Source organism: Babylonia areolata, chromosome 2, assembly GCF_041734735.1.
Source record: "Babylonia areolata isolate BAREFJ2019XMU chromosome 2, ASM4173473v1, whole genome shotgun sequence".
NCBI classification, from domain to species: domain Eukaryota; kingdom Metazoa; phylum Mollusca; class Gastropoda; order Neogastropoda; family Buccinidae; genus Babylonia; species Babylonia areolata.
Window position 1 is genome coordinate 65,514,996 of NC_134877.1, and position 13,426 is coordinate 65,528,421.

Genomic DNA, 13,426 nt, shown 5'->3' on the forward strand with positions numbered 1-13,426 from the left:
TGCCTACATGGCAGGGTAAAAACGGTCATACATGTAAAAGTCCCACTCATGTACATAACTGTGAACATGGGAGTTGCAGCCCATGAACGACGAAGAAGAAGATGAAAAAGAAATCAAATCATGTTGTTTATAAAACATTATGCCATGAAAATATGTTGATGCGTTCACTCATGTTACAAAGGCATCATGGTCAATGACATTAAGGTGTCAAAGAGTCGAAGTGTGTCAAGTGTGATGTTGCCTACAGCACAGCTGACCATGATGGGGCCACTTCAGAGCTGAACACCTGTCAGTCCATAAAACCAGTCAATGAGAACATAACAGAATGTAAAACAGTTGATTAAAACATTAAAAAAAAAACCCACACCAATATTCTCACTCTTAATGTCTTGCTCAATCCATCTAAAATTCAAATCAAGTTAAAAGAAACTGAAAACAGCGTAATCTATTATTTATCTATGTCTGTTTTAGTCCACCTAAAAACCAAAATGAAGTAAAGAAACTGAACTGAAAAAGCATCCATGGGTACTTCTCGAAGCGAGGTCTTCCTCACCAATGTTACCACTAGAGTCACGGGAAAGGTGTTGATGATAAGCAGCTGGGAACATTGAGAACATCCTCCCCCCACGACCCCTTGACATAAAAAGAATTCTGTATGATGCACTGATAATCGCTTTACAAAAATGTGTCAGCAAGACACAGGAGAGAGAGAATGAGATGAAGTCTGATAGAGTGTGTGTGCATGTGTGCATGCAAGATAGAGAGGGAAAGACAGACACACAGAGAGAGAAAGCATCCAAGGACATCATCAGAATAACACAATGTTAACCCAACAGTAAACAGATAACACTGGTGACGATGTATGCACATGCACACAACTTTGTTTCACCCTTCATCCACAAACTAGAAAGACACATCCACACAGAACAAACTATGCAAATACAGGGCTTACCTTGACGATGTCGTATTTGTTAAAGACGCCTCCCACATTGTCTTTGTGGTCTCTCAAGGTGCTGATCATCTGCCACAAACAGAAAGAAAAACACTGACCATCTGCCACAAACAGAAAGAAAAACACTGATCATCTGCTACAAACAGAAAGAAAAACACTGATCATCTGCCACAAACAGAAAGAAAAACACTGATCATGTGCCACAAACAGAAAGAAAAACACTGATCATCTGCCACAAACAGAAAGAAAAACACTGACCATCTGCCACAAACAGAAAGAAAAACACTGATCATCTGCTACAAACAGAAAGAAAAACACTGACCATCTGCCACAAACAGAAAGAAAAACACTGATCATCTGCTACAAACAGAAAGAAAAACACTGATCATCTGCCACAAACAGAAAGAAAAACACTGATCATCTGCCACAAACAGAAAGAAAAACACTGATCATGTGCCACAAACAGAAAGAAAAACACTGATCATCTGCCACAAACAGAAAGAAAAACACTGACCATCTGCCACAAACAGAAAGAAAAACACTGATCATCTGCCACAAACAGAAAGAAAAACACTGATCATGTGCCACAAACAGAAAGAAAAACACTGATCATCTGCTACAAACAGAGAGAAAAACTCTGTCTGCCACAAACAGAAAGAAAAACACTGATCATGTGCCACAAACAGAAAGAAAAACTCTGATTGTCTGCCACAAACAGAAAGAAAAACACTGATCATCTGCCACAAACAGAAAGAAAAACACTGATCATGTGCCACAAACAGAAAGAAAAACACTGATTATGTGCCACAAACAGAAAGAAAAACACTGATAAAGTGCCACAAACAAAAAGGAAAACAAACATCTGCTTCAGTAAGGCGGATGGATCATTCACTTCACATAAAAACAAAGGTAAGTCCTCAGCTTTAACTGATCCATCATCATTTCAATGAATGTACTTCAGTCATCTGAATGAGGAAAAAGCCCAAGGTAATCAAACAATAGGTTTTCAGGGTGATCATTTTTGATGGACTGAAATCTCCACTGATTTCAATTCCAACCCTGACATGGGAGCTGATGGTCAGACAGATACAGCAACAAAATTGTGCAAGAGATTTAGTTTCTTTCCAAACAGGAGGATTGTTCATTTCAAATTCATCATCACAGCTATACCAAGCTTATCAACATTCAATGAAACACAGAATCAACCAGAAAGAAAACAAGGATACACGTTTTTTAACAGCGACAACAACAGCAATGACTCTACAGGAATCTGGCCATGACAGTATTCCCAAGCCTCACCTGATCACAGACAGAGATAAATTCAGGATCGTCCACAGCCAAGTCAATCAGAACAGTGCCTTGACTCGGCACTCCCACCACAGAACTGGACATACCTGCACAGGGACACAGCACAATGCTTCACCATGTGTTGTGTTGTGTTGTACTGTGTTGCGCTGTGTTGTGTTGTGTTGTGCTGTGCTGTGCTGTATTGTATTGTATTGTGTTGTACTGTACTGTATTGAATCGTATTGTATTGTAAACGTCACAACAAATTTCTGTGGGAGATTTGGGCTGCTCATTGTACTGTATTGAATCATATTGTATTGTATTATATTGTAAATGTCACAACAAATTTCTGTGTGAGATTTCGGCTGCTCTCCCAAGGGAAGGCGCATTAATAACAATAATAATAAATTATACTTATTTGGTGCAAACTCCCCGAAGATGGGCTCTAACCGCCTCACATGAAACAGTACATATATATTTGTGCATTGTACAACAGAAGAGTACATGAAGAAGACATAAGTGGAAAGCTAGATCAGAATCCACCAATATAACAAATTGCAGATATATGAATAATCGCAGGAAAAGGCACAAAACACGCACACACAACACAAACGTACACGCTCAAGCACCAACCCACAAGTACGCACACCACAGGAATACTACAAAGGAGGGGGGACACAAGGGGAGTGCAGAGGGTGGGAGGAGACAAAGAACTATGTTTCATCACATCCAAAGGCCATTTTGTTGAACAGGTGGGTTTTCAGTTTACTTTTGAAAGAGGACAGAGTTGGTGAATGCTGGAGATCAAGGGGAAGAGAATTCCAAAAAGAAGGTGCTTGACCTGAAAAGCCCTTTGACCAAATGTCTTTAAAGAGACTTTGGGGACTCGGAGGAGCTTCTCCAGAAGACCTGAGAGAACGGGATGGAGTGTAAATATGAAGGACAGAAGATAAGTAAGATGGGAGGGAACCTTTGAAGTGGCGAGAAGCCAATATGCCAATTTTGTACTGAATTCTGTACTGGATGGGCAACCAATGAAGTTGACGCAAGAGAGGGGTAACATGATTTTTTTTGACTTGAGAACGACTCTGGCAGCATTGTTCAAGATCATCTTAAGGCATGATAACAGATCAAGGGCAAACCAGCGAGTAGTGAATTGCAGTAGTCAATGTGACAGAATCAAGGAACAGACAAGCTGAGAGGTTTCTTCAACAGTCAGATATGGTCGAATGGTACGGATTTTTCTCAGCTGGTAGTTTGTAGTTTTGCATAAATTACTGACATGGTTATGCATGGACAGAGCTGAATCAAAGTATGCACCCAGGTTTCTGACAGAAGTTTTAAAGTTGACAACAGCATTGCAGAAAGCCGAGGAATGGTCTGAGACATGAACAAGCACAGACCTAGAGCCTACGAGCATGGCTTCTGTCTTGACATCACCGAGTCTGAGCTTGTTGGTCAGCATCCATTCCTTCACTGCAACAATGCACATCTCCATGTTTTTGCCAAAGTGAAGTGCCACCTTTTTTAAAATAAAAATTTTCTGTCTGCAAGTGTAGTTGTTTTATAATCAAATTGCATTTTTTATACAGAATTTTGTCTGACAACCCTTTTGTCACCATGGGGTTCTTTTTATGTGCATGGTGCACACAGGACCTTTCTTCAGTCTGAATCGTGTTGTTGCCCACTTACATATGTGTGTGTGTGTGTGTGTGTGTGTGTACACACACACACACACAAACAGTGCTGCTGCTAAGACAGCTAACACAACGCAGACGACGAAGGAAACAAAGAAATAAAGCAAGCAACTGACCTCGGGAAGCCAGCAGCTTCTCCATGCCCTTTAGGATCTTGTGGCGGTGGCCATAGGCATTGATGCCCACCTCCTTGAGCTCCTCGTGGCCCATCTCCATCAGGATGTCCATGGTGATCTGCTCCCGCTCAAACACGTCCCGCAGCTGCTCCAGCCCCAGGGAGCCCAGGAAGGCTGACACACTCACCCCCTCCAGGGTTCGCTCCCCCTCAGCCACCGAGCGCTCCCCGATGCTGCCGTCCCCCAGGCCGGGGATCCCCCCCACCGCCCCCAGCACCGCCTCCGTGCTGCTGTTGAACAGGCTGCTGTCGACCGGACCAAACAGGTTTAGGCTTTGCGCAAGGGGTCTTCTCACAATATCTTAAAAACTTTTCTTTAAAACACCAATGGCCAAACATTTTTAAACTATCTCAGCTAAAACACCAACAACCAAACATTTTAAAACTATCTCAGCTTTTAAAAAAACTTTTTAAACATCAACAGCCAAACATTTTTAACTATCTCAGCTAAAACACCAACAGCCAACCATTTTTAAACCATCTCAGCTTTTTATTTTTATTTTCTTTTTTTTATAGAAATCTTTCAAACACCAATAGCTAAACATTTGTAAACTATCTCACCTAAAACCCCAACAGCCAAACATTTTATATACTATCTCAGCTTTTTAGAAACCTTTTAAACACCAACGGCCAAATATTTTTAACTATCTCAGTTTTTTTTAAAAACCTATCACCAATGGCCAAATATCTTTAAACTATCTCAGGCTTAAAAAAACAAAAAAAACAAAAAACAAAAAAACAAAAAAAAACCTTTAAAACACCATTGGCCAAACATTTTTGAACTATCTCAGCTTTTTAAAAAAAAACAAAAAAAACACCTTTATAACACCAACAGCCAAACATTTTTAACTTATCATCTGGAACCCAGAAAGGCACAGCATTTTGATTGCTGATTTATGCCACTTAAGCTCCCTTCTGTTACCCCCCTCCCCTCCCATTATCATTGTAATTTTAAATCTGAATATGGAATATTTTGCTGACAAAAACAATGTATAATCTTATTTGGTTTCAGTAATGTAGAAGCCCAATAAATCTTTTTTTTATTTTTTATTTTATTTTATTTATTTTTTTTTTTTTTTACAAAGTTGGGTAGTTTTTAAAAAAAAAAGACTTTAAAAGACTTAAAAAGGCATGTAATTTCTAAACAATTCTTTTTAACAAAATCTTAAAAAACTATAAAAACCTGTACACCTATTACAAAGTTCAAGCACAATGGTTTCAGCCCACTACCTATCAACAGAGAATCCAGTGAGGGAAAACTCCCCCCCCCCCCATCCCCTCAACCACCCCCACCCTTCTGCAACACACTTGGTAATAAAGATATATGCTATACATGTGCCAGAGAGAAAATTGCCCCCCCCCCCTCCCCTCCCCCTGCAACCCCTTGCAATACACTTGGTAATAAAGATACATTCTATACTATTCTTCGCTGTTGACCTGGGTACACACATCAGAGGGAAAGCTCTCCCTCCACTCCCAATCCCTTGCAATACACTTGGTAATAAAGATATATTCCATACTATTCTTCGCTGCTGACCCGGGTACATGTGTCAGAAGGAAAACTCCCCCACCCCAACCCCTGCAATTCACTTGGTAATAAACTTGGTAATAAAAACACATTCTGTACTATTCTTCACTGCTGACCCTGGCATACACATACGACAGATAATTAAATGTATAGTAATGTGTGTTTAGTACAAAATCAACCTCTATGATAATGTCACCATGGAAAGATGTTACTGAATATGTATTGTTCTGCTTACATTATGTTACTGAGGACATGTCAATATTTGCAACATCATTACGTCTTTACTCTGTACCTTCTAATGTACGAACTATATTGATTTTGCATCTGTAAACCTTTGTCTGAATAAAAAATATCGGGAAGCTGAAAAACAACAAAACAAACATGCATTAAAAAAACATCAAAACAAAACAAACAAAAAAACCCCCACCAACATATATATATATATATATATACACAGAGAGAGAGAGAGAGAGAGAGAGAGAGAGAGAGAGACAGACATACATACATACACACACACACATATATACATATAAACAACTTATCCATTGAGGAAGGAACAAGACTGTTCCTAAAATTCGCAATACTTGACAATTGTTGTGTTTGTTTTTCTTGTTGCTTCTCCCCCCCCCCTCTCTCTCTCTCTCTCTATACATCTATATATTGAAATGTGTTGTGAGAACCGGAGAAGGGAGGGACTCACTTGTTGGAGGAGGACTGGCTGGAGGCCATACTGGAGGACTGTCCCTTGGCCAGGGTGGGGGGCAGGGTGACGGGCGGCATGGCATCTGTCAGCAGCGCCCTCACGTCGTCCGCCTGTACAGTGTCAGCCTTCACCGTTCTTCAGTCAGTCTCACATCATCACACCATGGGCAACACTCAACAAGGTTCTTGTGTAGTCTTAAGTGTGTGTGTGTGTTGTGGGAGGGTTGTGGTGTGGTGTGGTGTGGTGTGGTGGGTCAATGTGTGTGTGTGTGTGTGTGTGTGTGTGCACACGCACTTGCTCATTTGTATTAACTGTTCATATATAGTTGGGTACATGATTTACATGTCCAGATAATAAATATCAGTCTCTGTGTATACATGTCGCAGAGTTATGTGTGCATAACAATATGAATTTTTTTTTCTAACGATTTTTTAAATTTTTTTTTTATTGGTGGTTGATTCAACACCCCCCACCCATACTCAATATTTCTAACATACATATGTGCACAACTATTATAAAACAGATTCTATTTCTTTGCTGATAGTTTATTCTCGCCAACACTGCTCAATATTTTCAACCCTTCCCGCTGACCTATTGCTCAACATATTTACTGTGCCACACTCATGCTCAGCTGAAAGAAGCAGCCAGCAGTAACACTGGGACCCACCTTCATTGCTAAAAACCCAGCGGATGAGCCGAATCTTTGTCTCCCTCTCTTACTGTGCAGTGGTGGCCAAGTGATAACATGTCTGCCTATAAAGCAAGAAAATCTGAGTGCACAGGTTCAAACCCCACTCTTGCCAGTATTTTCTTCCCCTCCATTAGACTCTGAGTGGCAGTCTGGATGCTAGTCATTCGAATAAGACGATACACCAAGGTCCCGTGTTAAGCACACTTCACTGTAGCGACGCACTCTCCCCGAGGACAGTAGCCCAAATTTCACACAGAGGAATCTGTTAAGACACAAGTGTGAAACAAAATAATTTTTTTTTAAAACCCAAAAAACAAATACAATACAGACGGTATGGCAAAAGCCCCATGCTGAACTTTCCAGCATGTCCTGTTACCTGAGCCAGGTCCAGGGGAGTCTGTCCCTCCTGATTCTTCATGGTCGGGTCAGCACCATGCGCCAGCTGTAAAAGGGAAAAAACCCAAAAAGGTGTGCATCACTTAGGTATTGAGGATGTGTGGTAGGTACAATGAGTGTTGTGCTGTGTATTATGTTTTTGTATGTGTGTGAGTGTGTGTGTGTGTGTGTGTGTACGTGGATTAACGTTTGAGTGAATGATTGGATGTCTGTAGGGTTATGCATGTAAGTTTTTCAGTACAGTGTTTAAATGCATGTTTTACACGCCTGTTTTTACTTTGTTCAGCACAAATGAGCATGCTTTTTTCAAGGAAAAGCACTAAATAAATTTAATTACTATTATGTTATTATCATTAATCTTACAATCATAGTACTTTATCTAAATACTATTCTGGTCAAACACTGAACAACACTAATAATTATAACATGCTTTATTCATATCCCAAGCGGCATGTAAGTGCACACAGATGCACATGTCAGTGATCGCTGAGGGAGAGAGTAAGACAGAATAAATGAGGTCACTAAGTTTTTCTGTCTTTTGTTAAAACCTATACCTCGAACTTTTACATATATTTTTTATTATTTTGCCCAAAACTTTGAGCTGACCCTGTCCCAAGGACAGGCAGAGGAATGGGCCAGAGGTGGACGGCAGACAGTGAGCGACAGTGAAGACTGGTCAGTTTTCTGGTCATCACTGGTCAGCCGGTCACAGCACAGATCATACCACTCTGTTGGTCAGTTTGCCCTCATTTCACACTTCCATCACGTCCCCTTTCTTGAGAAATTCCTTCTGGAGAAATTCCAGTGGTTTGCCACCAGCAAGGCACAAAATCAATCAGGTGAAGTATTTGGGGGGAGCTCTCTTATACTTTATGCCTATCTTAATAGGCATAAAATAATGTAGTTCTGATATAAAGATCTCCCTCCCACCACCCCTCTCCCCTGAAAAAAACAAACCCAGTAAAAAACAACAATTCACCAGCAAGGCACAGAGCTGGGTGCGCCCCTTCTGGGCTGCTTCATGCAGTGGTGTGAAGCCCCAGCGGTCCTGGGCGTTGACACATGTGTTGAACTTGATCAGCAGGGCCGCTATGTCCACATGCTGCAAACACATCACATTCAGTGTCACTCACTTTCCTTTCTTCCGCCTACCTCCATTACTGAATACTGGTGTACTTATACATTCAGATGTGCGCAATAGCCAAGTGGTTAAAGTGCTGGACTTTCAATCTCAGGGTAACGGCGCCTGGTGGGTAAAGGGTGGACACTTTTCTGATATGTGCAGACCTGCTAGTGCCTGAACCCCTTCGTGTGTGTATGCAAGCAGAAGATGAAATATGCACATCAAAGATCCTGTAATCCATGTCAGCATTTGGTGGGTTATGGAAACAAGAACATACCCAGCATGCACACCCCCGAAAACGGAGTATGGCTGCCAACATGGCAGGGTAAAAACAGTCATACATGTAAAAACCCACTTGTGTACATATGAGTGAACATGGGAGTTGACAGCCCAAGCATGAAGGAGGAGGAATACATTCAGCATCACTTACCTTCCTTTTATTCCACCTTCCTTACCGTCCTTACCAAACACTGGCATACTTATCAGTTGCTTTATTACACACAGTTCAGTGAAACGGTACACAACAAATCATTCATTTTCTTTGTGTAACCATGTTTCTCCTAATGTAAATCTGCTTGCATTACTTCTCCCTGACCAAATAAATCAAGACTGGTACAGTCAGCACAGATGTGACAGAAACATTCTGATAATTTGCTTAAAGGTCCCACAGATGCGACAAAACAAATTATATACTTTTTCCAGACCTTTTTTTACAGATCGAATAGAACATTTTCAATTCCACACATTAAGCCAAACTAAAACAAAAACTGTCTGCCACAAAAATTGTTTTTTAAAAATGAAGAAAAGAAACTGTTTTGGTATTTAAATGTTATCAATAAGCACTTTGTTGAATGGTACTGGGTAATGGTTTCATCAAAACTCCAAGACTTTTCCAGACTCAGATGTGGCAAAATGTGTTTTTCCAAGACTTTTTACCAGACTTCCATGGCTCACCCCGTAAGAGGAGGCGTTGTGGAGAGGAATCAGGCCCCCCTTGTCCTGGGCATTGACGTCGGCCCCATTCTCCAGCAGGAACTCTGCCACCTCCACGTTGTTGTATCCCGCTGAAACACACACCACCTGGTCACACTTCTGTTCCATTGCACTGCACTGCACTGTGCTGCATTGCATTGCATTGCATTGCATTGCACTGTGCTGCATTGCATTGCACTGCATTGCATTACATTGTATTATATTGTATTGTATTGTATCATATCGTATTGTATTGCATGGAGAAAGTGTGTCACAACAGCATAATGCTACAGTTTTTTCTTTCTTTCTTGTGTTCTGCCTGAATTTGTTTTCGGGTGATTTTTCTATAGAATTTTGCAAGGAACAACCCTTTTGTTGCCGTGGGTTCTTCTGCATAAGATAAATGCACATCATACACACAAACACACCACATAACACAAACAAACCACATACAATATGCACACACTACACACTCATAATCTTCACACACTCAGATTTCACACTAAGAGCACCACCATAGACACTTCCACACCACACTACACACCCTACCGACTCAGATTTCACACAAAGAGCACCACAACACACACTGCCACACCACACACTCAGATTTCACACGAAGAGCACCACCAAACACACTACCACACCACACGACACACTCCGGCTCTTCACACAAAGAGCATCACCACTACCACAAACACACTACACTCTCAACTCACACACTACCACACCAAAGCACACACCAAACCACAAACACACTACACCTTCAAGACTCTTCACACAAACAGAGAGCACCAGCACACACACACTACCACACCAAAGCACACACCAAACCACAAACACACTACACCTTCAAGACTCTTCACACAAACAGAGAGCACCAGCACACACACACTACCACACCAAAGCACACACCAAACCACAAACACACTACACCTTCAAGACTTCACACAAACAGAGAATAGCACACACACTACCACACCAAAGCACACACCAAACCACAAACACACTACACCTTCAAGACTCTTCACACAAACAGAGAATAGCACACACACTACCACACCAAAGCACACACCAAACCACAAACACACTACACTCTCGAGACTCTTCACACAGAGAGCACCAGCACACACTATACCACACCAAAGCACACACACACTACACTCTCAAGACTCTTCACACAAACAGAGAGCACCAGCACGGACCAGCCAGGTGCAGAGGGGTGGAGTTGCGTCCTTGCGTGTCGCGACAGTTGATGTTGTCAGTGGAGGCCAGCTTCTGCACGCGGGCCAGGTTCCCTTTCTTGGCTGCCTCCAGCAGGGCAGCGTCCCCTGAACACCACAACACACACATATTATACGTGTTCATGTTCTTCAAAATCAGTATGCTTTACACTGTTTCAAAGTTGTTGAAGATCAAAAACAGTACACAACAACTTAGTTCTCTTTCTCACCCAAAGCACAACAGCCAAGTGGCTAAAGCGTTGGACTTTCAATCTGAAGGTCCAAGGTTTGAATTTCAGTAACTGCACCTGGTGGGTAAAAAGTGAAGATTTTTCCGATCTCCCAGGTCAATGTATATGTGCAGATCTGCTGGTGCCTGAACCTCCTTCGTGTGTATGCATATGCAGAAGATCAAATACGCGCATTAAAGATCCTGTAATCCTTGTCAGCGTTCGGTGGGTTATGGAAACAAGAACATACCCAGCATGCAAACCCTCAAAAACGGAGTATGGCTGCCTACATGGCAGGGTCACTAAACGGTCATACAATTCAGTTTCAGTTTCAGTAGCTCAAGGAGGCGTCACTGCGTTCGGACAAAACCATATACACTACACCACATCTGCCAAGCAGATGCCTGACCAGCAGCGTAACCCAACGCGCTTAGTCAGGCCTTGAGAAAAAAAACAAACAAAAAACACACACACAAAAAAAAAAAAACCACAAAAAAAAACCACGGGGGAATAAATAATAGATAAGCTTGCATAAATAAATAAATAAATAATTATAATATAGAAAAAGGTAGTAGTTATAATATTAATAATACTAATAAAATGATAATAATAAAACATAAATAAATAAATAAGACAACAATGGTGATAAATAAGCGAATAAATGTAAAATATGAAGACACACATTCACACATACACTCACACATGCATAACAGAAATGCACCAAACATGCAGTTTCACATATATGAAAGCACAGTCAAATGCATATAAACGTACATGAGCTCCAACACACACACACACACACACGCATTACCGTGCACCTCCTCTAGCCCCCTCCTCCACACACTCATTTCTAGTCTACGTATCGCAGCTTCCACGGCACACACACAAACACACACACACAAACACACACTCACAGAGATGAACATACAAGAAAATGTCATACAAGTAAAATGTTACATGTTTGAGTGTGATAGTGTGTGACTTAAAACCTTTCTTCTTTTCTTTTCTGAACATTTTTTTTAAAAATTCCATTTTGATAGGTTGACATTTCACAGCATCTTAACAGATATTTAGAAATATTTTTTTAAAAATAAATAAATAAAAATTTCTAACAAATGGATAGACAGACAGACAGAAACAGCCAAGCATCTGGATTATACATAAGTTGGTTATTATCATGGAGTGTTATCATTTGTTTCTCAAGATCTTATACATGCTGTTAAGGAATACTATCTGTCAAGTATCTGTTCACAGTAAGTGACTTAAACCTGACTGAATGACACAGGAAACGGATGATGAGCGCCCAATAGCAGCCATCAGTTGACTCTACCAAGGTAGGCAGCCTGTTGTGCAAATGACCCCAAGTTTGCTGAGCGCTAGAGCTTGGTCTCCTACAGGCAGCAATATAAGTATCCATAGATCATCATAACATATCAAGGCCACACTCTTTCTCACCTTCTTTTTCACCTAGGACTACGGACAAGAAGAAAAGTGCCTCAGTCTCTGCAGGAAACATTTTTGATTTCATTCTGTTTTATAAATCTCTTACCATCAATGCATAGGAAGTAAACTGGGCACTGGACATACCTCTGAGAAGATCTGCCACATCTTGGTCCCCTTCCTTGACTAGATCCAAAGGTGTGTGACCATCACGGTTCTTCTTGTTGGCGTCAGCTCCATGCTGTCATGATAATAATAACAGTAATGAACACTTATTGAGCGCTTTCTCTCAGACAGAGCTCAAAGTGCTTCCCATGAACATAACTCACTGATTATAAATGACGTCAGCTTACACACTGTTTGTAGACATCATATCACTCTTCCACCTCACTTGCTCACATACATACACACACATATACCAAACATTCATAGCATGGATAAAACACAGTTTGGAACTGTAGAGGGCAAAAACATGTACTGCAAAACATGCTGACACATGACACACGCATGTTTAATAATCCCTTTTGATTCTACTTCACTGCTTAAAATAAGAATAGAAGAGTTTAACAAACAATAAACATACTTTACAAAAATCAGAAACGTACACACACACTTACATTACAACAGTGTGTGCATTCATGAAATATTTCAACACAAGAATGCACACGCTCATGATGCACCACATACTTCTGACTGAATACACATTCACAAGCATAAAAGAAAAAGAAAGTAATACAGGCTCCTAAATCATATTACTACTGTCACATATCTGTAGAAAAAGAGCAAGAAAAGAAAGGAAAAGAAAACAGGGACAAACATCAAGGAATAAAGAAAAGAAAAACAAAAGAAAAAAAAAAAAGCTGAACAAATGATGCGACCAACTCTGCACTCACTTTCAGCAACAGTTTACATATTTCGAATTTCCCTTTGGATGCAGCTTCATGAAGGGGGGTGAATTTCCAAAGGTCTGCCACATTCACACATGCCCCATGCTGCAACACATCAGACACGG

General features: G+C 40.9%; 1 protein-coding gene across 2 annotated transcripts in view; it reads right to left on the reverse strand.

Annotated features, from left to right (window-relative positions):
- Positions 1–13,426, reverse strand: part of LOC143279551 (poly [ADP-ribose] polymerase tankyrase-1-like) — a 38,410-nt gene that overhangs the window by 6,868 nt on the left and 18,116 nt on the right. The window contains exons 15-24 of one of the 2 annotated variants that reach the window (XM_076583621.1): positions 13,308–13,406; positions 12,562–12,655; positions 10,727–10,852; positions 9,507–9,616; positions 8,409–8,531; positions 7,410–7,475; positions 6,340–6,452; positions 4,053–4,354; positions 2,252–2,346; positions 953–1,021 (exon numbers count right to left, since the gene is read on the reverse strand). In XM_076583621.1, the coding sequence (XP_076439736.1) occupies positions 953–1,021; positions 2,252–2,346; positions 4,053–4,354; positions 6,340–6,452; positions 7,410–7,475; positions 8,409–8,531; positions 9,507–9,616; positions 10,727–10,852; positions 12,562–12,655; positions 13,308–13,406 (1,197 nt within the window). Of the gene's footprint in view, positions 1–952; positions 1,022–2,251; positions 2,347–4,052; positions 4,358–6,339; positions 6,453–7,409; positions 7,476–8,408; positions 8,532–9,506; positions 9,617–10,726; positions 10,853–12,561; positions 12,656–13,307; positions 13,407–13,426 lie in introns of both variants that reach the window. The other variant, XM_076583620.1, reaches the window with a different exon arrangement.